The sequence below is a fragment of the Pleurodeles waltl genome, chromosome 4_2 (genome assembly GCF_031143425.1).
Source record: "Pleurodeles waltl isolate 20211129_DDA chromosome 4_2, aPleWal1.hap1.20221129, whole genome shotgun sequence".
NCBI lineage: Eukaryota > Metazoa > Chordata > Amphibia > Caudata > Salamandridae > Pleurodeles > Pleurodeles waltl.
Window position 1 is genome coordinate 106,493,304 of NC_090443.1, and position 27,424 is coordinate 106,520,727.

Genomic DNA, 27,424 nt, shown 5'->3' on the forward strand with positions numbered 1-27,424 from the left:
CTCCAGCGACGCCTTCCAAAGGGACCAGCAACCTCTGCATCCTCTGAGGACTGCCCTGCTTCGACGACGACAAGAAACTCCCGAGGACAGCGGACCTGCTCCAAAAAGACTGCAACTTTATCCAAAGAAGCAGCTTTAAAGAATCCTGCAAACTCCCCGCAAGAAGCGTGAGACTTGCAACACTGCACCCGGCGACCCCGACTCGGCTGGTGGAGAACCAACACCTCAGGGAGGACCCCAGGACTACTCTGATACTGTGAGTACCAAAACCTGTCCCCCCTGAGCCCCCACAGCGCCGCCTGCAGAGGGAATCCCGAGGTTTCCCCTGACCGCGACTCTTTGAACCTAAAGTCCCGACGCCTGGGAGAGACCCTGCACCCGCAGCCCCCAGGACCTGAAGGACCGGACTTTCACTGGAGGAGTGACCCCCAGGAGTCCCTCTCCCTCGCCCAAGTGGAGGTTTCCCCGAGGAATCCCCCCCTTGCCTGCCTGCAGCGCTGAAGAGATCCCGAGATCTCTCATAGACTAACATTGAAAACCCGACGCTTGTTTCTACACTGCACCCGGCCGCCCCCGCGCTGCTGAGGGTGAAATCTCTGTGTGGACTTGTGTCCCCCCCGGTGCCCTACCAAACCCCCCTGGTCTGCCCTCCGAAGACGCGGGTACTTACCTGCAAGCAGACCGGAACCGGGGCACCCCCTTCTCTCCATTCTAGCCTATGTGTTTTGGGCACCACTTTGAACTCTGCACCTGACCGGCCCTGAGCTGCTGGTGTGGTGACTTTGGGGTTGCTCTGAACCCCCAACGGTGGGCTACCTTGGACCAAGAACTAAGCCCTGTAAGTGTCTTACTTACCTGGTTAACCTAACAAATACTTACCTCCCCTAGGAACTGTGAAAATTGCACTAAGTGTCCACTTTTAAAACAGCTATTTGTCAATAACTTGAAAAGTATACATGCAATTTTGATGATTTGAAGTTCCTAAAGTACTTACCTGCAATACCTTTCGAATGAGATATTACATGTAGAATTTGAACCTGTGGTTCTTAAAATAAACTAAGAAAAGATATTTTTCTATATAAAAACCTATTGGCTGGATTTGTCTCTGAGTGTGTGTACCTCATTTATTGTCTATGTGTATGTACAACAAATGCTTAACACTACTCCTTGGATAAGCCTACTGCTCGACCACACTACCACAAAATAGAGCATTAGTATTATCTATTTTTACCACTATTTTACCTCTAAGGGGAACCCTTGGACTCTGTGCATGCTATTCCTTACTTTGAAATAGCACATACAGAGCCAACTTCCTACATTGGTGGATCAGCGGTGGGGTACAAGACTTTGCATTTGCTGGACTACTCAGCCAATACCTGATCACACGACAAATTCCAAAATTGTCATTAGAAATTGATTTTTGCAATTTGAAAAGTTTTCTAAATTCTTAAAAGACCTGCTAGGGCCTTGTGTTAGATCCTGTTTAGCATTTCTTTTAGAGTTTAAAAGTTTGTAAAAGTTTGAATTAGATTCTAGAACCAGTTTTAGTTTCTTAAAAAGTATTCCAACTTTTAGAAGCATAATGTCTAGCACAGATGTGAATGTGGTGGAACTCGACACCACACCTTACCTCCATCTACAGATGAGAGAGCTAAGGTCACTCTGTAAACTAAAGAAAATAGCAATGGGCCCCAAACCTACCAAAGTACAGCTCCAGGAGCTTTTGGCAGAGTTTGAAAAGGCCAACCCCTCTGAGGATGGCAACTCAGAGGATGAAGATAGTGACTTGGAGGGAAATTCCCCCCCTCCAGTCCTACTTAGGGAGAGCAGGGCTTCTCAAGCCCTGACTCCACAAATAATAGTCAGAGATGCTGGTTCCCTCACAGGAGGGACCAACAACTCTGAAATCACTGAGGATAACTCCAGTGAAGAGGACATCCAGTTAGCCAGGATGGCCAAAAGATTGGCTTTGGAAAGACAGATCCTAGCCATAGAGAGGGAAAGACAAGAGATGGGCCTAGGACCCATCAATGGTGGCAGCAACATAAATAGGGTCAGAGATTCTCCTGACATGTTGAAAATCCCCAAAGGGATTGTAACTAAATATGAAGATGGTGATGACATCACCAAATGGTTCACAGCTTTTGAGAGGGCTTGTGTAACCAGAAAAGTGAACAGATCTCACTGGGGTGCTCTCCTTTGGGAAATGTTCACAGGAAAGTGTAGGGATAGACTCCTCACACTCTCTGGACAAGATGCAGAATCTTATGACCTCATGAAGGGTACCCTGATTGAGGGCTTTGGATTCTCCACTGAGGAGTACAGGATTAGGTTCAGGGGGGCTCAAAAATCCTCGAGCCAGACCTGGGTTGACTTTGTTGACTACTCAGTGAAAACACTAGATGGTTGGATTCAAGGCAGTGGTGTAAGTAATTATGATGGGCTGTACAATTTATTTGTGAAAGAACACCTGTTAAGTAATTGTTTCAATGATAAACTGCATCAGCATCTGGTAGACCTAGGACCAATTTCTCCCCAAGAATTGGGAAAGAAGGCGGACCATTGGGTCAAGACAAGGGTGTCCAAGACTTCAACAGGGGGTGACCAAAAGAAAGGGGTCACAAAGACTCCCCAGCAGAAGGGTGATGAGACAACCAAAACTAAAAATAGTAAAGAGTCTTCTACAGGCCCCCAAAAACCTGCACAGGAGGGTGGGCCCAGAGCCTCTTCACAAAACAATGGGTACAAGGGTAAAAACTTTGATCCCAAAAAGGCCTGGTGTCATAGCTGTAAACAGCATGGACACCAAACTGGAGACAAGGCCTGTCCCAAGAAGGGTTCCACTCCAAACTCCCATCCAGGTAACACTGGTATGGCTAGTCTCCAAGTGGGATCAACAGTGTGCCCAGAGCAAATCAGGGTTCACACTGAAGCTACTCTAGTTTCTGAGGGTGGGGTGGATTTAGCCACACTAGCTGTCTGGCCGCCTAACATGCAAAAATACAGACAGCAACTCTTAATTAATGGGACTAGAATAGAGGGCCTGAGGGATACAGGTGCCAGTGTCACCATGGTGACAGAGAAACTGGTTTCCCCTGGCCAATACCTGACTGGAAAAACTTACACAGTCACCAACGCTGACAATCAGAGAAAAGTACATCCCATGGCAATGGTTACTTTAGAATGGGGAGGGGTCAATGGCCTGAAACAGGTGGTGGTCTCCTCAAATATCCCAGTGGACTGTCTGCTTGGAAATGACCTGGAGTCCTCAGCATGGGCTGAGGTAGAGCTAAAAACCCATGCAGCAATGCTGGGTATCCCTGAACTGGTGTGTGTGAAAACAAGAGCACAATGCAAGGCACAGGGTGAAAAAGTAGAGCTGGAGTCTGGAAAAATGGCCCAGCCTACCAAGAGAACAGGAAAGTCAGTTGGGAAACCAACTGCAACACAGCAAAAGAAAGGGAACCTCTCTTCTCAGGAAGAAGTTCTGCCCTCTGAGGGAACTGAGCCTTTGGAGCTTGAACCTTATCAGGTTGAGCTCTTAGGCCCAGGGGGACCCTCAAGGGAAGAGCTGTGTAAGGGACAAGAAACCTGTCCCTCTCTTGAAGGCCTTAGGCAGCAAGCTGCTGAAGAGTCCAAAGGCAAGAAAAATGGAACACATAGGGTCTATTGGGAAGATGGGCTCCTGTACACTGAGGCCAGAGACCCCAAACCTGGTGCCACTAGGAGAGTGGTAGTGCCTCAGCTGTTCAGAGAGTTCATCCTAACATTGGCCCATGACATTCCCCTTGCTGGACATTTGGGACAAACCAAGACGTGGGAGAGGTTAGTCAACCACTTCTACTGGCCCAATATGTCCAACATGGTTAAGGAGTTTTGCCTCTCCTGCCCCACCTGTCAAGCCAGTGGTAAGACAGGTGGGCATCCAAAGGCCCCCCTCATTCCACTTCCAGTGGTGGGGGTGCCCTTTGAAAGAGTGGGTGTGGACATAGTTGGTCCACTGGAACCTCCCACAGCCTCAGGAAATATGTACATCCTAGTAGTAGTGGATCATGCTACTAGGTATCCTGAAGCTATTCCCCTTAGGTCGACTACTGCCCCTGCAGTAGCCAAGGCCCTCATTGGTATCTTTACCAGAGTGGGTTTCCCTAAGGAGGTGGTGTCTGACAGAGGTACCAACTTCATGTCAGCATACCTAAAGCACATGTGGAATGAGTGTGGAGTGACTTATAAATTCACTACACCTTACCATCCACAAACTAATGGCTTAGTTGAGAGATTCAACAAGACATTAAAGGGCATGATCATGGGGCTCCCAGAAAAACTCAAAAGGAGATGGGATGTCCTCCTGCCATGTCTGCTTTTCGCTTACAGGGAGGTACCACAGAAGGGAGTAGGGTTCTCACCCTTTGAACTTCTGTTTGGTCATCCTGTAAGGGGACCACTTGCTCTTGTTAAAGAAGGCTGGGAGAGACCTCTCCATGAGCCAAAACAAGACATAGTGGACTATGTACTTGGCCTTCGCTCTAGAATGGCAGAGTACATGGAAAAGGCAACCAAAAACCTTGAGGCCAGCCAACAGCTCCAGAAGTTTTGGTATGACCAAAAGGCTGCACTGGTTGAGTTCCAACCAGGGCAGAAAGTCTGGGTTCTGGAGCCTGTGGCTCCCAGGGCACTCCAGGACAAATGGAGTGGCCCTTACCCAGTGCTAGAGAGGAAGAGTCAGGTCACCTACCTGGTGGACCTGGGCACAAGCAGGAGCCCCAAGAGGGTGATCCATGTGAACCGCCTTAAGCTCTTCCATGATAGGGCTGATGTGAATCTGTTAATGGTAACAGATGAGGATCAGGAGGCAGAGAGTGAACCTCTCCCTGATCTTCTGTCATCAGACCCAAAAGATGGCACAGTAGATGGAGTGATCTACTCAGACACCCTCTCTGGCCAACAGCAGGCTGATTGTAGGAGAGTCCTACAACAGTTTCCTGAGCTTTTCTCCCTAACCCCTGGTCAGACACACCTGTGTACCCATGATGTGGACACAGGAGACAGCATGCCTGTCAAGAACAAAATCTTCAGACAGTCTGACCATGTTAAGGAAAGCATCAAGGTGGAAGTCCACAAGATGCTGGAATTGGGAGTAATTGAGCGCTCTGACAGCCCCTGGGCTAGCCCAGTGGTCTTAGTCCCCAAACCTCACACCACAGATGGAAAGAAAGAGATGAGGTTTTGTGTGGACTACAGAGGGCTCAATTCTGTCACCAAGACAGATGCTCATCCAATTCCAAGAGCTGATGAGCTCATTGATAAATTAGGTGCTGCCAAATTTCTAAGTACCTTTGACTTGACAGCAGGGTACTGGCAAATAAAAATGGCACCTGGAGCAAAAGAAAAGACAGCATTCTCCACACCTGATGGGCATTACCAGTTTACTGTTATGCCCTTTGGTTTAAAGAATGCCCCTGCCACCTTCCAAAGGTTGGTGAATCAAGTCCTTGCTGGCTTGGAGTCCTTTAGCACAGCTTATCTTGATGATATTGCTGTCTTTAGCTCCACCTGGCAGGATCACCTGATCCACCTGAGGAAGGTTTTGAAGGCTCTGCAATCTGCAGGCCTCTCTATCAAGGCATCCAAATGCCAGATAGGGCAGGGAACTGTGGTTTACTTGGGACACCTTGTAGGTGGAGGCCAAGTTCAGCCACTCCAACCCAAGATCCAGACTATTCTGGACTGGGTAGCTCCAAAAACCCAGACTCAAGTCAGGGCATTCCTTGGCTTGACTGGGTACTACAGGAGGTTTGTGAAGGGATATGGATCCATTGTGACAGCCCTCACTGAACTCACCTCCAAGAAAATGCCCAAGAAAGTGAACTGGACTGTGGAATGCCAACAGGCCTTTGACACCCTGAAACAAGCAATGTGCTCAGCACCAGTTCTAAAAGCTCCAGATTATTCTAAGCAGTTCATTGTGCAGACTGATGCCTCTGAACATGGGATAGGGGCAGTTTTGTCCCAAACAAATGATGATGGCCTTGACCAGCCTGTTGCTTTCATTAGCAGGAGGTTACTCCCCAGGGAGCAGCGTTGGAGTGCCATTGAGAGGGAGGCCTTTGCTGTGGTTTGGTCCCTGAAGAAGCTGAGACCATACCTCTTTGGGACTCACTTCCTAGTTCAAACTGACCACAGACCTCTCAAATGGCTGATGCAAATGAAAGGTGAAAATCCTAAACTGTTGAGGTGGTCCATCTCCCTACAGGGAATGGACTTTATAGTGGAACACAGACCTGGGACTGCCCATGCCAATGCAGATGGCCTTTCCAGGTTCTTCCACTTAGAAAATGAAGACTCTCTTGGGAAAGGTTAGTCTCATCCTCTTTCGTTTGGGGGGGGGGTTGTGTAAGGAAATGCCTCCTTGGCATGGTTGCCCCCTGACTTTTTGCCTTTGCTGATGCTATGTTTACAATTGAAAGTGTGCTGAGGCCTGCTAACCAGGCCCCAGCACCAGTGTTCTTTCCCTAACCTGTACTTTTGTATCCACAATTGGCAGACCCTGGCATCCAGATAAGTCCCTTGTAACTGGTACTTCTAGTACCAAGGGCCCTGATGCCAAGGAAGGTCTCTAAGGGCTGCAGCATGTCTTATGCCACCCTGGAGACCTCTCACTCAGCACAGACACACTGCTTGCCAGCTTGTGTGTGCTAGTGAGGACAAAACGAGTAAGTCGACATGGCACTCCCCTCAGGGTGCCATGCCAGCCTCTCACTGCCTATGCAGTATAGGTAAGACACCCCTCTAGCAGGCCTTACAGCCCTAAGGCAGGGTGCACTATACCATAGGTGAGGGTACCAGTGCATGAGCATGGTACCCCTACAGTGTCTAAACAAAACCTTAGACATTGTAAGTGCAGGGTAGCCATAAGAGTATATGGTCTGGGAGCCTGTCAAACACGAACTCCACAGCACCATAATGGCTACACTGAAAACTGGGAAGTTTGGTATCAAACTTCTCAGCACAATAAATGCACACTGATGCCAGTGTACATTTTATTGTAAAATACACCACAGAGGGCACCTTAGAGGTGCCCCCTGAAACCTATCCGACTATCTGTGTAGGCTGACTGGTTCCAGCAGCCTGCCACACTAGAGACATGTTGCTGGCCCCATGGGGAGAGTGCCTTTGTCACTCTGAGGCCAGTAACAAAGCCTGCACTGGGTGGAGATGCTAACACCTCCCCCAGGCAGGAGCTGTAACACCTGGCGGTGAGCCTCAAAGGCTCACCCCTTTGTCACAGCCCAGCAGGGCACTCCAGCTTAGTGGAGTTGCCCGCCCCCTCCGGCCACAGCCCCCACTTTTGGCGGCAAGGCTGGAGGGAACAAAGAAAGCAACAAGGAGGAGTCACTGGCCAGTCAGGACAGCCCCTAAGGTGTCCTGAGCTGAAGTGACTCTAACTTTTAGAAATCCTCCATCTTGCAGATGGAGGATTCCCCCAATAGGGTTAGGATTGTGACCCCCTCCCCTTGGGAGGAGGCACAAAGAGGGTGTACCCACCCTCAGGGCTAGTAGCCATTGGCTACTAACCCCCCAGACCTAAACACGCCCTTAAATTTAGTATTTAAGGGCTACCCTGAACCCTAGAAAATTAGATTCCTGCAACAACAAGAAGAAGGACTGCCTAGCTGAAAACCCCTGCAGAGGAAGACCAGAAGACAACAACTGCCTTGGCTCCAGAAACTCACCGGCCTGTCTCCTGCCTTCCAAAGAACTCTGCTCCAGCGACGCCTTCCAAAGGGACCAGCAACCTCTGCATCCTCTGAGGACTGCCCTGCTTCGACGACGACAAGAAACTCCCGAGGACAGCGGACCTGCTCCAAAAAGACTGCAACTTTATCCAAAGAAGCAGCTTTAAAGAATCCTGCAAACTCCCCGCAAGAAGCGTGAGACTTGCAACACTGCACCCGGCGACCCCGACTCGGCTGGTGGAGAACCAACACCTCAGGGAGGACCCCAGGACTACTCTGATACTGTGAGTACCAAAACCTGTCCCCCCTGAGCCCCCACAGCGCCGCCTGCAGAGGGAATCCCGAGGTTTCCCCTGACCGCGACTCTTTGAACCTAAAGTCCCGACGCCTGGGAGAGACCCTGCACCCGCAGCCCCCAGGACCTGAAGGACCGGACTTTCACTGGAGGAGTGACCCCCAGGAGTCCCTCTCCCTCGCCCAAGTGGAGGTTTCCCCGAGGAATCCCCCCCTTGCCTGCCTGCAGCGCTGAAGAGATCCCGAGATCTCTCATAGACTAACATTGAAAACCCGACGCTTGTTTCTACACTGCACCCGGCCGCCCCCGCGCTGCTGAGGGTGAAATCTCTGTGTGGACTTGTGTCCCCCCCGGTGCCCTACCAAACCCCCCTGGTCTGCCCTCCGAAGACGCGGGTACTTACCTGCAAGCAGACCGGAACCGGGGCACCCCCTTCTCTCCATTCTAGCCTATGTGTTTTGGGCACCACTTTGAACTCTGCACCTGACCGGCCCTGAGCTGCTGGTGTGGTGACTTTGGGGTTGCTCTGAACCCCCAACGGTGGGCTACCTTGGACCAAGAACTAAGCCCTGTAAGTGTCTTACTTACCTGGTTAACCTAACAAATACTTACCTCCCCTAGGAACTGTGAAAATTGCACTAAGTGTCCACTTTTAAAACAGCTATTTGTCAATAACTTGAAAAGTATACATGCAATTTTGATGATTTGAAGTTCCTAAAGTACTTACCTGCAATACCTTTCGAATGAGATATTACATGTAGAATTTGAACCTGTGGTTCTTAAAATAAACTAAGAAAAGATATTTTTCTATATAAAAACCTATTGGCTGGATTTGTCTCTGAGTGTGTGTACCTCATTTATTGTCTATGTGTATGTACAACAAATGCTTAACACTACTCCTTGGATAAGCCTACTGCTCGACCACACTACCACAAAATAGAGCATTAGTATTATCTATTTTTACCACTATTTTACCTCTAAGGGGAACCCTTGGACTCTGTGCATGCTATTCCTTACTTTGAAATAGCACATACAGAGCCAACTTCCTACACTTTACATTTCTCCTGAATAAGCTTCAGCTGCTTGCCTCAGCCACCCCTAGAGAGCTTTTGCTATCTGGACACCTGTTCACTATCACTAAGGGTTGCCTGGACTCCATATAGGGTGGTGCATCATAGGTGTACACCTTAAACTGAGTCAGCCTCCTACATTGGTGGTGGAGCAGTTGAGTCTATTTATGATATCTGGTCTTATCACTTCTTTTTGCTCCTTTCTGAGGCAGCACAGTTGCTGTAACTTTTTTCATTTTGGTTTGAGGTTGACCGTTTTCGGTGATGTGCAAAGATTAACACTAGGCATTGTATTCCCTCTTATGTATCTGGGGAGAGGGCGCAGACCTAAAAGTCCTGTAGAACAGAGGGCAAGAAGCTACCTTCTCTCCAGACCAGGCTGTAAACTCTTGTGTCGCAAACTGGCAGAGGACTAGAACAAGGACCCCTATCCCAAAATCATTGCTGTGGTCTTGGCCCTTGTGAAATGAGCCTGCAGACCTTCAGGGGACATCTTCTTGGACAACGTGTAGCAGATTTTAAAATTATCCATCACAAGAGGTCCACTTCTGCACCACCTTCCTCTTCTTTGTCTCTGAGACAATCCACAAACAGCTGATCATTCACTCAAAGGTCTTTTGACCAGTTGATGGAAAAACTCAGGGCTCTCAGTGATGAGATGATGAAACCTCCCCTCCTTTGAAGGGCGCGACAACAATACAAATGAAGGCTAAGTAATTGGTTGGCCAGAGCAGAAGAGAGTCACAAACTTTAGTAGGAAAGTAATCCTAACATTCAGTATCGGTTTGTCCCGAAAGAAGGTGGTGTAGGGCAGATCGACCAAAAGCACCTGCACACACAGTATGACAACGTAACAGCAATGAAGAAGACTGTCTTTAGTGTTAGGAGCCTTAATGAACAGCTGTGCATGGGCTCGAAAGAAGTGCACATGGAAAATGGTAAGACCAAGTACAGATCCCAGTGGTTTTAAAGAGGGGATGCGGCAAATAACATGCAAGTCGCATGATTTAAAAAGATATAAAAAGATGTAAAAAGCTCTTTACAACCAATGACAGACACAGTTGGTCTAGTAAACACATTGGCCAAAAGGATTAACAAATAACCGTTAAATTATCCCACTGCAAAATACCAATAGAAAGTCGTGCTTGCAAGGCAACCGTTTTCACAACAGGCAATAAATTTGCCCCAGTGCCCAGCGTAAATGAACTTCAGGGACATCTGACAATGAAGATGAGATCCACCACCTTGGCCAGCAAGTCAAACACATTCAGCTCCTGCTGTTCAATCTCCACACATGTTGAGGAGAATTGGATGCAGGACCCTGCCCATTTGCTGAGTCAGGAAAACATCTCGAAGCAGGTCTGATGGGAGGGCAAATGCTAAGGCACTCTCGGTACAACACTTTTCAGGCCAAGTCAAAGGTAACAGGAATGACTTGATCCCAGTCTTTCTTAATCTTCATCAGAACTCAAGACAGCAGAGGTTGTGATGGAAAGGCCTACAAGAGTTCTCATTTCCATTACACCCAGTAACTAGTGCCACAGGGGAAACTCCAGGGGTCGAATGTGTTGATACTGCACATTCTTGATGGTGGTAAACCCATCTAGCTAATGCTCCACGATGGCTCACATCACTTAGAGATGAAAACACACTTGTGGTGTGCCAGGCGAAGCCTGTTCAGTTTGTCTGTTCTGGCATTCAGAGATACTATCATTTGAGTAGAGACCAGGAAGGTGTTCAGGTAGTCTAATGACAGAAGCACCTCCTGACATAGCATCCTGCTAGTTGTCCAGGGACGAGAATATGTGTGCTCCAGAACTGCCAAGATGAGCAAAAACCACAGTAATCCCTTTCGTTAACCCCTGAGCAAACAAGGTCAAAGGAAAGCATGGTAAATTTAAAGTGTTTGTGGCCCACCTTGAACCACAGGTAAGACACCTGTGGGACTGCAGGATGGGTATATGGAAAAATCTCATCCTGCAAGACCAAGAATTCCACAAAGTCTCTTGGGATTATGAACAACAGTACTGGAGTCAAAGTGAGCATTTTAAACCAGTCTTTCTTCAGAAAGGCGTCCAGAAGCCAGAAATTCCCAATAGGCCCAAATAAGAACCTCTTCTTCGATGAATCAGGTACCTGGTGATAGTATCTTTGGATAATAGAAGTTTGACTTCCTGCATCAGAACTGCAGCGTGGGCCTCCAAAGTCTCTCAAATGTGGAAAGATATTGGAGGTTATGGGGAAGGAAGTGTAAGCCTCTTTGAACAATTTGCACCCATGTGCTAGATCTCCATATGCCATATTCTTCCTCAAGCCCACTGGGCATGTGCCTGAAAGGGTAAGGTAACATTGTTTGGTAGCTGTTATAGGAGGAGAGAAATAACTAGAGGACTGCAGCCATGGACAGATGGAAAGGATTCTGTTAGTACCATATTAGCAGCCTCCAGAGGACTGGTTTGGTTGCATGCAGTAGAGGCTGAGAGGGCTGGCAATATCTGTAAGTGAGCTCCCTGGGACAATCTCTGAATTTCTTGCTGTGGTGGGGAAATTGCTTGTCTGGAATCAATTTGTTGTGCTTTGGTGTAACTATCCTTGAATTGTTCTAGCTCCGAATAGCACGTCCATTAAGGATCCTGGCACGTCTGCAGAAAACCCGGTTGATCGAATCAAGGCATGCCTCCTGAGCACAGCACTGGTGCAATTAGCTCTGCCAAGTCAGGGCCTGATTTAGATATTGCAGAGGGTTTACTCCTTCACAAATGGTTGTGGATATCCCTTACCAGTGGAAATCTAAATTCCATTATATGCAATGAGATTTACATTTCATCAGACAGGATATCCATCACCGTTGTCACCCCTCTGCCAATATCTAAATCAGGCCCTCAGTCGGTAGTGCCCAAGCCAGCTTTGGGATTATAACTGGCTGCGTCCTGACCATCCTTTATAGTTAGGGATAGTGACGCCTTGAGGTAATCTGCTACAGATTGAGGTTGTTAGCCATGTCCCATGTGAGTATAACTCTCCAGAAGGCAAACGGCATGAATAGATTTTAGAGCTAGACTGGCAGACGAAAACGTTCTTTTTGCAAAAAGTGTCAATTCTTTTTGATTCGAGAGCTCAACAGTTACTAGGGAAGGAATTAGGTCTAATCTTTCTTGTAGAGGATTGCACAATCAGGTTCTCCAGCCCAGGGTGCTTAGTTAGGAAGTTAGGGTCACCAGGGACCAGTCTATGCTGCCTAGCAGCATGCCAACTAACTGGTGGTGTGGCATGGCTTAGAGCATGTAACCAAAAGGGCATCACTAAGGACTTCACTGAATGACAATAACAGCTAAGATGAAGCATGGTCTGCTTAAAGTATCTCAGTCAATACATTTGTTTTAGTGTCTACAGTGGGAAGTGCAATTCTAATGCTTTAGCTGCCCTCCAAGCCACCACTCCAAATGATGCAACTTATTCTGTTGATGGCGCAGGTGGCAAGTCTAGCTCCATTTCACGAGATGTACGTAACCCACTGACATTCTGTAAGTCCACATATAGTAAATCCCAAGCATAATGGGGTGGGACCTGACTAATCTTCACCATTATTCTTGACAGACATCGATTGCCTCTTATGAAGACTCCAAATCATAACCCCCGCCCCCCACAAAAAACTTTAATTCTCTACTGGTACCAGCACTGGGAAAATACTGGATTGGAATAGGACTGAATAACCTCTGGTTGTACTTTCCTAATTTCATAGCATGGCATATGCCTGGATTCTCTCAGAGGTTCGCACTGTGATGAGATCATTGATCAGTCCAGTGGTGTTAGTGTCAATGCTGGGCAAAAGGAGCCAATGGAAACCTTGACAGAGGGGTAGTAGTACGTAAATAAGGAAGTCAGTGCAACCCTGCCAACCTGTCCTACGGGGCAGACAGTGTTATGTATGGACCTGATGGCAGCCCCTTACCGGAGATCCTTGCAGCTACATGAGGCCCAAAGGTGCACTAAAGGAAGGTGGAATAGCAGCACATATCTGCAGCATCTTCTTTTCAAAGACTGATATTTGCTACAGTGATGACTCAGGAAATTCGGGACTCTCAGAACCAACTAGGAATCTGTTCAGAGCCAGGAGACATTGAGGGATTGCGATCTTTATCATTATGCCCTCAGATCTTGCTAAAACTCCAGTGGCTGAATGCGCTAAAGCTCCAGTGGTTGAATGCGCTAAAGCGCCAGTGGCTGAATGCGCTAAAGCGCCAGTGGCTGAATGCGCTAAAGCGCCAGTGGCTGAATGCACTAAAGCGCCAGTGGCTGAATGCGCTAAAAACCCAGTGGCTGAATGCGCTAAAACCCCAGTGGCTGAATGCGCTAAAACCCCAGTGGCTGAATGCGCTAAAACCCCAGTGGCTGAATGTGCGGGTCGAGTTCTGTCAGACCCCATTCAGGAAGCAACAGGGCAGGTAGAGGCTCTGGTCCTCAAACTGGGCAAAGTATAAGTCTTTTCACACTTGACTCTCAGTGGTAACGTGTGATCTGTCATAGGTTTCTCAGGAAGTTTACTGTGGACGTAATCAGGCTCAGGAATCAATACCATCCACTGAGCAGTGTAATAAGGTCGCTGTCCAGTCCATTGGCTCTTTTTGTATCAAATACAAGTACTTAATTACACAGAAAACTTACATATCCACTAAAGATGCAATAATGCATGAATACCCGAATTCAGGGGTGTTAGTCTGTGTGCTTTCAGGGGCCATTGCTAATACCATTTTCACTCCAACGGTCGCTTCTTAGTTCCCCACCACAGGTCCAGAGTTCTTGCTAATGTCTATAGGTGCAGCTCATGCTCCTCCCATTTAGTCTTAGTACTCATGTTCTTGGGCCTAGGTCCGGACAGTCTCTCACTCCGTTTGTAGTAGCAGCACCGGAATGCGTTTGGCCCTCCTTTGGTAGCACAGTCTCACTATTTGCAGGGAGCTTCCAGGCATGACACAAGAGTCTTCCACAGAGTTGTGGGGCAGCCAGCCCTGGGCGTTTCATTCAGAGTTGCAGCAGGAGCAGAGCCTTCTGCTGGTGTCCTCCTTCAACATGGCTGGCCCTGAGTCATGACTCACTCTGGAAACCCGGTGAGTACTTGACTAAACCCGGCTCACTTAGACACGCCGGTGAGTACTCAGTATTTCTTCTTGAGCGTAACAGCACGAAGGATGCCAGGCTCAAGCTTTGCCATGCAGTTTGCAGAAGCAGGCTGGGAAAGGGACTGAAGCAACACAATAGGTTGGGGGAGAAGCAACAAGGGTGAAAGAACATGGGGCAAATGGAGAAACATGGGCAAAAGAGAGTATACGGAGCATGGGAGTGGAGAAGGACCCAGGAGATAAAATGCAACATGGAGAGATCAGGAGAGAAAATGCCAGATGGAGATGTAGGGAAAGAAAAACTTATCAGGGAAAGAGCTGAAAAACACACACTTGACTGGAGTGCTTTAAAAAGAAAAGCAATTTTCTAAAAGCAAGCAGTGGAAGCATAGATGCCAGCGAATCAGAGAGATCACGAAGAGTCTATGCTCCATGGGCAGGACACACACAGGATAGACAGGATGAAAGGACGAAAGCCATAAAACAAGAAGCAAACAAGTAAGGGTGAAAAAACAAGTCAATTGTACGCAATGGGCCAGTTTTAGTGCACACACAGTGAAGAAAATTTGACTTTAAAGTATTTGCAGAAAAAAACCTGTCAAAAACCCACCTTTATTGGAAGAACTTTATATATATACAAAGCCTGACCTCGTTTCAAGTGTAAAACGTCAGCCATTCCTACGTTAAAAAACAACACTAGCAACCCAAAAGTGAGCAGAGGCATTCATTCCTCATAGAAAGCACGGGACAAATTATCTATCAAACGATATTTACCTCAAAAGTGCTTTTTGACACACCAGCTAGACCATAATACATCATGCCTCCAGTTTTGGAACTAACACAGATTTCTCCAATCTCGTCTGTTTTGCAAAGCTGGGGTGCCCCTTCAGGCTTCACAATGCACATGACCCCTGGACAAAAAAACATACAAGACATTCAGACATGGCAGAAAAAAACTGAAATTCTTAAAAAGGTTTAAAAAATCATAACATCAAATTTTTATATTTTAATGAAAACTCTATCAGTTTATTTCACTGCCGACCAGGTACATATAGTAGCCAACGTGTTGATGACAGTTAAAAACTATCCGATACTTTGTTCCAGGTCATAATCATTTATTTTCTTATGTTCAAAGCACACTGCTTACAGAAGGCCTCATAGAGCTGATGGCTCAAGAGAGTGATGAAGAGAAGTGAAAAAGCAAAATAACAATTCAGTAAACTAAAAATAACCGCAGCGAGCATGGATGTGCCAACAATGTGAGGGTGAACTCTAGAAAATGTTATGTCTGCTCGAACAAGAGCAGGATTTTCTAAAAGTGTGTTAAGAAATGTCCACAACTTCTCCTCTGATGGCTGGGCATATGGTACAGTGGTTTATAACAACAGCTTGAGCAATCTTCTTTTAAAAAAATGCCCTGCCAGGGTAAGAGAGACAGGTAACAAGCAGCCATTTACTGAACTCTATGTTCGGTTAATGCATGGCATTGGTAAAGAAAATGTGCAGATAGCTCAAAATGATCAGAATTAGTAAGCTAGCATTAATTTACAGACAAACAAAATGAAAGGAGGACTTAACAGCAACTACACTGGAGTCCCTAGACATGGCTGGTGGAAAGGTGACAGACAAGAACAGTTCTGTAGCAGCCAGTGCATCGCACAGGCCTGCTCAAGGAGACCACAACACACCCAACATTTAGAGGTAGCTCGCTGATCATACACAGCATTTGTGAGACACAGGTTGGGGCCGAATACATACAGTCAAATCCCAAATGGGAAGGTAAGGTCATTATGAAACATTTGTTTTTCTTCTCAACTTCAATTTATTTCCATCAACTTCCCTCCATCTTCTATTTAATACTGTATTACAAGATATGGGGTGTTACTGTGTTCAGCCTAAGATGATAGGTATTAATTAGTATACATGTACCCTATTCATATAAAAAATGGCATGGCCACAGTTACTATTTTGAATTTGAAGAATTTTATCCCCCAAAGTTTGGGTTAACAGTTTAAAAAACAATAGTACAAAAGTAATCCTCTCTCCTCATGAGAATTTCTTTCAGGAGAGTAACAAAATATTTTCATTTTAAAATATTGTTTCTGTTATGATGCTTACTTTCTTTTGCACCCAGAAATCTATGGAAACGAAAATGAGCTTGTTTTATCTAACTGACCTCTAAAGACATGGTAGCAGGGTAGGCAGAGCACCATCTTTGTGGTACATTTCTGCTGATCACAATGGCCAGCAAATATTAGCACAACCGGATGAGTGGAAGCAAAATGTTAACTATAAGTTCCACTGTTAAACAGTATCTGCTGTGTTTCATTTCCAGAATGTACAGCCCTAATATTTAAATCCATGACGGCCCTACATCCTGCATCACAATCTTCTTCAATGCAGAATAATGTAAAACATTAAAAAGGAAGCAATGTTATCTATGTTATTTGCAAAGGAAGCAATATTATCTGTGTTATTTGCAAATAGTTGGGATTCAGCCCTTGATTATCAAACTTGTATCCAATACGTATGCCTGTCATAATCAGCAGCTTTTAGTAATATTGGCGAAATACCCTGTAACTTCTTACACAGCTAAGAAAACATCTATGATCTATGCATGCATGAATATCTCACACCGAAAACAGTGGCACCATCTTAACGATCATTGTATAAGAATGTCAAAACAAAAATATTTCTCTTTTACCTCCTGGCATCACATGTCCCACATCTTGTACAGTCAGAGCAGAGTTCTTGTCTTCGGTGTTGACACGAATCACCCCAAAACTTAGACCGTTCATAGACAGAATGGCTCTGCCAGGAAGCGATGCACCTGGAACTCCAGGCCTGCAAAATAAATAAATAAATACATAACTCACAAAAACTGCTGTTTCATACAAACTAATTACCCTTTCCCCTCTATTTAAATAAAATAAACACACAGTCCTTCTTAACAGATGCCCGTGCTGTTTCTGTGGATGCACACCTTTTTGGGCAATACCTTAATGTTGAGTATCCACAGACTACATGTTTTTTATTGCAATATCACTCTTCTTGCATGGGAACATTGGACTTGATGAGGTTTTTTTGAATGATGCTGCTGGGTTTTCGACACAGTAGTGCACTGGGCCCTGCTGTCCAAGCCTCAGTGCACGCGCTCTGGCTACCACAGTATGCGTACAATTGGCTATTATATAATTGACTCCTTAAACTTACTTATAAATCCCTAGTATATGGTACAGGAGGCACCTAGGGCTGGTAAGTTAAACATCACTAGTGGACTGCAGCACTTAATTGTGCCACAACTGCTGCACCAAGATTAAAATGTGACTCTAAATCTGCCACTGCAGCCTAGCCAGGCAGCTTTAAACCTGCCAGCTCAACATGGAAAAATAAACACTTTGGCCAGGACAAAGTCTTCCTATTTAATATTGGAAGCCCAAAAGACATGGTGCTTCAAATTAAAAAGGAAGGATGATCCTTGTGGTTTAACATGCCCTGACAGTAAAAACATGGAAGTGCTGTTTTCACTGTAGCAAGGACTATAGTCCCCTCTCCTTACATGGAGATTCACTGGCTATCCTGCTAAGTGCCAACTTTCATTTGGGACCACAAAAGATATTACATAAAGGTATTAAGTTAATTGTTACATTAAATCAGATGCATTGCTGAGGTCGGATTCAAGTTAACTTTTAATGGAAAGGTGAGTTAGAAAGTCACCACTTTGTTACTCAAACTTCTTGTAGCATTTCCTGACTCCCTGAAACACCTGCCACTCGAGACAACATATTGCCCCCCTCTATCACCCCTGCTAGGAAGTGTGGTGTGACCTCATCCAGCAGTGTGACTACTGGGCAATGGCCACAGTTAGCCCAGCTTCTTAGAGGCTACTGCCTGGAGCCTACTGACTCCGTGAAGCAATTGGCAATAACACCTTCGCGTGCCCACTCCTGTGTGCAGGCACACAGAATGGCATCTCCTCCATAGGGACAAACCTATTGCAAAACTGGTTTTCCAATAGGAGCTGCTCGCTATGCTGGGTACACCCGAGTAGTGTGCACAGGTTTCCTCATAGGGAAAGAAGCCTTGCACCATCTTGCTTTAGGGTACAGAGGGGTATCCTGGGTATGCTTGGTGGACAAACCAACAAGCAGTGATGTAATGTGGGAAAGGTTGCTTCATGGAAACTACAGCCACACTGGCGAGTGAGTCCTCCCTTCCCACAAACAAGAAGAATACAAGTGGCAACCTTGGCACCCAGTCCTCAGCACAACTGGACAGGAATGAAGACCGGACTACCCTGTTGCTCCTGGACTCAGCAAAGAGAGGCTTCAGCCGAGGGACCTGCAAAGAGGACTGTGTCTGAGGTGCCCAACTGTGTAAAAGAGCTCCAATGGTGCCAGGATGGAAAAAGGGACTCCATGGGTTAGACAGATAGCCCCTGTTTAGCACCAGTGACACAAAGGCTAAAGGAAGCATACACTCTTGAGGGCCCATCGGCCAAGGAATACTTGCCCACTCCTGGACATCTAAGTGCCATGACCTGTCCAACATGTCCCTAAGCCCATGGGACCTGTGGTCGCTGTCAAAGTGGACTTTGGTGGCCCACCAACAATAATAAACTCACCTACAAGCAACCGCTGAAGACTGCTGGAACCAAAGGGCAAGCTGACCAGTGATGACTGAACCCGCACTTAACGCTCCTCCTGCACTGTCTGAGACCAAGACCTCAATCAATCAATTTGGGAAGCGCACTACGCATCCGTAAGGATCTCAAGACGCTGAGGTGGGTTGGTCCTCTGTGCTTCAGTCTAACATCCAGGTCTTAAGGTCCTTCCTGAATTGAGGCAACGATGGAGACTGCCTGAGGTGAAGAGGCAAGGTGTTCCAGCTTTTTGCCACAAGGTAGGTGAAGGATCTTCCTCCGAGGTCTTCCATATGTGGGGTACTGTGGCTAGTGCCTGTTGAATGGAGAGGTCTGGCAGAGGAGTAGAAGACGATGTGGTGGTTGAGGTAGGTAGCTCCTAGGTCGTGGAGAGCGTTGTATGCGTGGAAGAGGAGTTTGAAGTTGATCCTTTTCTCGACGGGGAGACCTGAGGCTAGAGACGACCCTTGACCCTCTTGGATGCCAGGGTGGACCCAGAAACACTCACCTCAACTAAACATTCACCTCAACTCTGCAGAATCTCCTGCATCTTCAGTCTCAGGACCACTTCTTGCCTCGACCATGGTCAAGAAGTAAAAGTGCTCTGAGAACCCTAAGACTGCTGAAAGCACCCCTAGACTCGAGGGGTCCCTGTGACTGCCCTTAACCTGCTGAGGCTAGTCCAAGAGAGTAATAACGGGCGTTGTAGATTGTTGGCTACTAACCACTTGCAAAGATTTATTGCATTCACAGACTAAAAGAAAGCAATTTTACTTGACTTTGAAAAATATCATCTCTTGTTTCCCACAATACATGTTTGTCATTTTGATGACTATTTAAAGCTAAAACTACAATATTTTTATAAAATCGTGTTGGCTTGTTATTGTGTCATGTTTCTTACTCACCTGTTGCTTAGGTACCTCTAAATGCTTTATTCTTATTTGATTAAGCCCAATAACTCCGTGCCACAGCTACTCAGGACAGAGAGAAGGCTTTCATTAGAGGAACCTAAATGGACCTGACAAAGATTGCGACATTATTACATGGTGAAGTCTCACAACTACACCACACAATAATCCACTTTCCTACACCCAGCAAACCCAGGACGCCTCATCACCGGACACATTTTTTCAACAGTATTGCACTTGTTTCAACAGTATCTGTACTGGATTATCAGCAGCGTTTACACAAATAATTTGATACCCTAAAATGAAAGTATACTCCATTTACTCTTATTGTTTATCTTCAGTTTCACATCATTTTCCGGAAAAGGGGACAGAAAGATTCCAGTAAAACTGAAAATAGCAGGGAGGATGAATCTAGTTAAAAATTGTCAGTCCAAAGAAAACAATAGAGAGACTGAAAATACGGTGTGAATGACAGGAAATACAAAGAACTCTGAACAAAATGTAGCAGTAAAATGAGAAAAGGTTCTATACAAAATCCACTGGAAGGCACAAGCTCTCTGCTTGAAGAAGGAAACACAGCAAGGTCAAATGATTCAGATAACACTAAAGCAGTTGCGCCTTTTTTAGGTCTAATACCCAGTTCAACAGGTGAGGAAAAAAAGACAACAAAGGAGTAAAATACGAGCCTAGTGATACGCTTTGCATAACATATTCACATCACTATAAGAAAGTGTTTTACAGAAGAGCACATCTTTTGTTCCATCAAGCGATTCAACACTATTTAAAACAAACAGCTGTGCAAGTTCCTGTGAAAACTAAGACTTGAGCACTATGAGAAAGCAATTTCACTTACATATGTGTCTCAATGCGTACATCCATGTGCCTTAAAGTGTGCAGTTATATTTTACTAATCAATTGCTATTTTTTTGTTGTTGTTCCAGCTTGAAGACCACTAAGGCCTTACCACTACAGCACACTTGCACGCATTTTGAGTCACCAGCATGTCATCCTGTGATGTACACTGCACATTTTTAACGCCTTCGCTGCCAGGCCTTCCCCTCAGGTGCCAGGCCTTTTTTGGCTATTTGGGGCAGCTCGCGCTTAGGCCCTCATAACTTTGTCCACATAAGTTACCCACGCCAAGTTTGCGTCTTTTTTTTTTTCTTTCTTTTAACAGCATCCTAGGGATTCTAGAGGTACCCAGAGTTTGTGGGTTCCCCTGAAGGAGACCAAGAAATTAGCCAAAATACAGCAAAAACTTCGTTCTCTAAAAGAAAATGGGAAAAAAGGGCTGCAGAAGAAGGCTTGTGTTTTTTCCCCTGAAAATGGCATCAACAAAGCGTTTGTGGTGCTAAAATCACCATCTTTCTAGCTTTCACGAACAGGCAGACTTGAATCAGAAAACTACATTTTTCAACACAATTTTGGCATTTAATTGGGACATACCCCATTTTTACTATATTTTGTGCTTTTAGCCTCCTTCCAGTTAGTGACAGAAATGGGTGTGAAACTAATGCTGGATCCCGGACAGCAAAAGATTTCTGAAATGTAAACAAAATTCTGAATTCAGCAAAGGGTCATTTGTGTAGACCCTACAAGTTTTTCCTACAGAGAATAACAGCTGAAATAAAAAATATCGAAATTGAGGTGAAAAAACAGCCATTTTTCTCCACTTTTTACTTTAACTTTTTCCTGCGATGTCAGATTTTTTAAAGCAATATGGATGCTTCTGGTTGCGGGAATATATAGGGCTTGTAGGTTCATCAAGAACCCTAGGTCCCCAAAGCCAATAAATGAGCTGCACCTTGCAATGGGTTTTCATTGTATACCGGGTATACAGCAATTAATTTGCTGAAATATAAAGAGTGAAAAAGTGGTGTCAAGGAAACCTTTGTATTTCCAAAATAGGCACAAGATAAGGTGTTGAGAAGCAGTGGTTATTTGCACATCTCTGAATTCCGGGTGCCCATCCTAGCATGTGAACTATAGTGCATTTCTAAAATAGATGTCTTTTTTTACACACCGTCTTACATTTGGAAGGATAAAATGTAGAGAAAGACAAGGGGCAGTAACACTTGTTTTGCTATTTTGTGTTCCCCCAAGTCTCCCGATAAAAATGGTACCTCACTTGCACGGGTAGGCCTAATGCCCACGACAGGAAACGCTCCATGGACACATCACCTGCTCATTACAGCCTATCTGCATGTTATGTTTCTATCATGTGTTCTCACTTTCATTCACTTTAGTTGAGAAAAAGTGTACAAATGTTGCACGAAAATCCATGGATTTTACCATTATATATTCCACCTGATAAAGCGCAAAGCTCTGGTCCACTGAAACAGCAATAGTCTTGCTTATTTTGAAGGTTGACTAGCAATTTTTACATTAGACAGACTATTTGCTATCCCAAGTTTTGTTTTTTTTCCTTCACAATAATTTTTCAAACATGTCACAACAAATTGCAGACACAATGAAGAGCAAGCATGTGTAATTTAAACCAAAATCAACATTTGAAGCAATAACTTAAGCAATAGAGCACTTTGAACCCTTTGTTTGAAAAAACTAACAGAGAGAAGTTACACCACAAAACCATCACAGAATGTGTCTTTAAAACAAAGATTATGCCTTGACGATTTAATGAACAACAGGAATCGTACTATCAAGGCAAAGGAAGTTCTAATGTGGTTATGGAAAAAAGCTATTAAGGCTTTAAAAAACAGAACTGGAGATGTCATGAATGGATTTCTAAACAATATCTAGTATAGGATCACCCTTTAGACAGACTCGTGGAAGACCAATCATATCAGCTATTGGATCTATCCAAGCTCCAGTAGGTAAATTTGTGGACACTGGAATTCAAGACAAGAGCATATATACAAAAACAACACTGAAGAAAGCACAAGAAAGAATTACGAATATTAGTAGAAAAGAGTTACAAAGATAGGAACCTTTAAATAATAGAGAACATGCTATGGTGGTATTTGTAAATAAATATTAAAATCAAAGGAGTAAAATCAAAATAATTACTTTGAACCATTTCAGTATTACTGCGAACAAACTAGAAATGCTGAGAAGTAGCACCTAATAGAAATTGTGTTAAGAAAACAATTCATAAGAAAGGAATGCTTCCATCCCTTGCACACATTCCTGTAACAATATAAGAGGGCCAATCGTTACACATCCACTGATAAGAGAAGCAAATCACACTGAAAAAGCACGCCACTTGTGACGCAATTGTATTCATCTAATAAAATGCCCCTGTGGAACGGAAAGACAAGCAGAAGAGCTATGTTTTGATTCACGGATCACAACAGTACTATTAGAAATGATAATATGAATGATCCAGCGGCATTGGAAAAATTTTGGACCCAAGATAATTCCACACGGATTCCAAATCTGAGAAAACATGGTGGCACCAAGCAGAGCGGGAAACCTTAACACACAATTAACTCAGGGGGAATTATTCTGGATAAAATGCCCGCAAGAGGACTTAATGATAGAACTGAAACTTTTTTTTCCCTCTTGTACAGTAGGAATAAAGTAATAAATATATAGATACATAGCTACATAGAAATGGTTTACATGTATAAGGAAGATAATATAATGAGATTTAAAGTTGTATTGCATAAACACAGACTTTCAAGTGTTGCAGTACTTGAAGGTAATTTGTGTATTTTCTAGAACAATGTTTTTTTTTAATTCAATGTTATTTTTTATTTTATCATTTTGTCAATATTTCAAAAGTGAAGTGCTTGTACTTAAAATATTTATAATATTTACCTATTGTGATAAACATACCTATAAGCACCTAATCAACAACATATATATAAAAAAAACTATGCAATTACCTATAAACATGTTAAGCATAGAATGGAAAATGTCACTTGCCCAGTGTACATCTTTTCGTGGCATGTAGTGCTGCAGATTCACATGCTAAAATCAAAAAGTTGCTGTTTGTTAAACGGCATATTAATGTCCACCTGTTGGATCTCTGGTTTAAAACCTGAGAACCATAACCATGAAAGTCATCTAATTGTGATGCTGGTATTAATTCCTCTAGTTATAGTGTCAGCGGCATCTAAAGCAGACCTAATTTGGTTATTTGTGATGGCCAGACCTCCTTCCACAATTTGCTGTGCCCGCTTTTGGTGTTCTTTGGGTAGGTTTTGCAAGAATTCTTGCATTTCATCCCAATGTGCCCTGTCATACCTAGCTAACAGGGCCTGGGAATTTGCAATACACCATTGGTTGGCTGCTTGTTTTGCCACCCTTTTCCCCACAGCATCAAATTTACAGCTTTCTTTGTCGGACAGGGTGCGGGGTGGGGAGGGGTTTGGGGCAGGGGGATTTGTATCCCAAGAAGACTGACTATTGGTGTGCTTCCTGGCTGCACTGACCACAATAGAATCTGGTGGTAATTGTTGTGTGATGTAAATTGGGTCTGTTGGTGCAGGCTTTTATTTTTTTTTTAAATCATCAGTGTTAGAACCCTAGTTTTAACTGGTTCTTTGAATATTTCTTATGCATGCTTAAGCATACCAGGAACCATTGGCAAACACTGGTATTGCTTGTGAGTTGAGGATAGGGTATTAAAAAGGAAATCCTCATCTAAAAGTTCTGCATGCATTTGTAGTCCATGGTATGCAGTTGCCCTGGATATAACTTGGTTAAATGCTGTCCTATCCTCTGGTGGAGATGGTCTGGTAGGATAGAGATCTGGATCGTTAGATGGGATAGGGTCTGAATCATACATGTTCCATGGGTCTACAGTGTAACTGGAATCACCCCTTTCTTCTTCTTGTGAGGAAGTGTGAGAGTGTGATGGTGAAGGTGGTGGCGGTGGAGTGAGAGGTTGTGGTGAAAAAGAAAGTTGCGGTGAATGTGGTGAAGAAAGCTCAAGAGGTTTCGGCTTTTCTTTCTACTTGTACATTTTTGCCAGTGGTGGGGCAGTATCAAGAGTCTCTTGAAATGCTAACTTCCTTTTAGTTTGTGGAGGCGGAGAAGTAAAAGTTTTTTCAGTCTCTTTCTGGTTTTGGATTCTCCTTTGATTGCTGTCCATATCCTCCAAAAAGGGGTTGAATGTCCGATTCCTCCATTTGATGTTCAGACGTATGTTCTGTGCCCTCAGAGAAAGGTTCAGTAAATGCTTTGGGCACATACCTCATTCAAACCAAAAGCCCTGTCTCCTCTGTATACAATGCTTTTTTCGGCTCCGAAGTTGGACCAAGATGTTTTGGGTCCGAAGCGGTTGGTCAAGGTTTCGGCTCCTGACTAGAGCGTACTCATTTTGGATGCGATAATGTTGGGCGTCGACTCAGTTCGGAGGTGGAGGCTTGTATTTTTCAGCTCGACTCCAAAACCAAAACAGGCGTGGTAACCTGTTTAGGTGTTTTGGCCTTTTTAGGCGCCGAACCCAAGGGTCGGTCGATGATTAATTTTTAACGGGTGGAACCATGGCTTGACAATAGTGATGCACCCAAGACTTTGCCTGATTTCTTAAAAGCTGGTGTTAGGGCAGGTGTACTCACATACTGCGCCGCTGCTATTGGCTGGCTGTCGTCTGAACCCTGCTCGGAGCCTGGGATCGAAACTGGCGTTTGTGCCTGCTCCTGTTCGAGGGTATTGGTGGTGGACTCTGAGTTTGGACACCATCTCTAGTCTTCTTGCCCTTCAATCACGTAACGTTTTCTTCGATCGAAAAGACTAGCACGCCTCACAGGTTTCTTCTCAATGTTCCAGAGAAAGACAGATATTACAGACCAAGTGCTGGTCGGTGTATGGAAATTTGGCGTGGCACTGAGGACAGAATCGGAATGGAGTCTGATCCATTAGTCTATGACGCAGAAGGGCCAAACAGGCCCAAGGAGGACGTGAGCGCCCAAAAGGGCGTTTCCTTGATCCCGACTGTGCTACTGGATCAAGTGCAGAAAGAAACCGCATTTGAAACCATACCGACGGTATGAGAAAAGTTTGAGAGATTAGAGAATTTTCAAACCAAAAGTCCCGGAGCGAGAGGGAACACATTCGAACCTGACGGCAGAAAGAAAACAATCCAACAAAGGAGTCGATGCCCATGCACACTATCACCGAGAGGAGGAGTTACTCGATCCCGTGACTCGAAAAAAAGACTTCTTCGAAGAAAAACAACTTGTAACACTCCGAGCCCAACACTAGATGGCCAGATATGTACAGCATGTGTATCTGCAGCTACACATGCCATTGAATATAAATATATATGTATATATATTTAAACACAATTAATATATACATTTGTTAAGACAACCTAAAGAGTATCTATATATTTTAAAAACCACAGTTATTATACACATTTGTACACAGAAATACACATATCAAGATATATACATATAATCAAATTATAAATGTTTACATACGCAGAGATATGCTGTACATTATTGATTGAACATGGTGGTTATCTTCAATGAACTGTGACATCTGGGTGAATGCTGCTTTTTCTTATCAGTTTGCTCAGAAAGGGCCCATTTGTAATTGGTCTGTAGATGTTGGGATCATGAGGGTCCAGGTTTGATTTCATCATTAATGGGCGTATGTATGCCTTTTTTATGTTTTCTCGAAAGATTCTTGTAGTTGAAGAATTATTGATGACTCTTCTTACTGGTGTGGCAGCAGAGGTAGATAAAAGAATGCTCTTGAAAATGTGTACTTGACAAGGGTCAGAAGGTCTGCCAGAAAGCCTACTTGCTCTAACCAGATCCATAAATTTGCTGTGATATTTGTTTGAAGGAAGGCAGAGGTGGGGTCATCTTAGACTTGGAGGACATTTTTGGAAATGGGTTGGTGCTGGTGGTTTTCCTTTGTTTTATATAAGAGACCAACATATCTGCTTTGGGTGTGTAATGATTTGCCAGTTAGTAGTGTGAATTCCTGAGTAATGGGATGAGTTCCTTCCATGCATTCAGTTTTATGAAATTCAGTGAGAATTTTATAAAATTCTTTATTTGCATTTAGCATTTTGAATACTGTCTCAGTAGTATATTTTTTTGTTTTAGATTTTTTGAGTGTTGATTTGTATATTCTGTTAAGTTTGCAGAGGTTAAGTTTGTTGTGACTGCTGTTTGTTTTGAGCCAGGTTTGTTGCAGCCTTCTGATTTGGTGTTTTATCTTTTATAGTTCTGTATTTCTCCAATGTGCTTTTTTCTTTTGTCCTTTTTTGTTGTTCTTAGTGGGATTAAGGATATTGAAAGCTTCCTGAAGCCACTCAAAGTTTTTGAACAGAATTTATGGTGTCTAGATCTGTGTTGGCTGTTAGTTTTAATTCTAAGTATTCAAAATTTAGTTTGTTCGAAGCTCGATAGGTGGATGCATGTAAGATGGTTGAGTGTGCTTATTTGTAGTGTTTTATGTTGAAAAGCTACCAAATGGTGGTCTGACCATGTGACTGGAGTAATCCTTTGAAAGCTAACTAGTTCTAGATGTGCAAAAATGACATCTAGGATGTGTCGATCGATGAGTGTGGGTTTGTGTATGATCTGATGTAAGTTCAGTGTGATTAGGCCAGTGATGATAGTTGGATGGGGGATATTAGATTTATCAAACCAAATGTTTAGGTCCCCAAGAAAGCATTGGTTGGAGTGTAGTGCTATAAGGTTAGGAACTCTGTCTAGAAACAGGTCT

At 44.5% G+C, this 27,424-nt stretch overlaps 1 protein-coding gene across 1 annotated transcript in view; it reads right to left on the bottom strand.

Moving 5' to 3' along the window:
* The window catches only part of DIP2B (disco interacting protein 2 homolog B), a 738,038-nt gene that overhangs the window by 261,573 nt on the left and 449,041 nt on the right, over positions 1-27,424 (bottom strand). Inside the window, exons 18-19 of the mRNA XM_069230866.1 lie at positions 16,926-17,065; positions 14,996-15,132 (exon numbers count right to left, since the gene is read on the bottom strand). Of these exons, the coding sequence (XP_069086967.1) occupies positions 14,996-15,132; positions 16,926-17,065 (277 nt within the window). The remainder of the gene's footprint in view (positions 1-14,995; positions 15,133-16,925; positions 17,066-27,424) is intronic.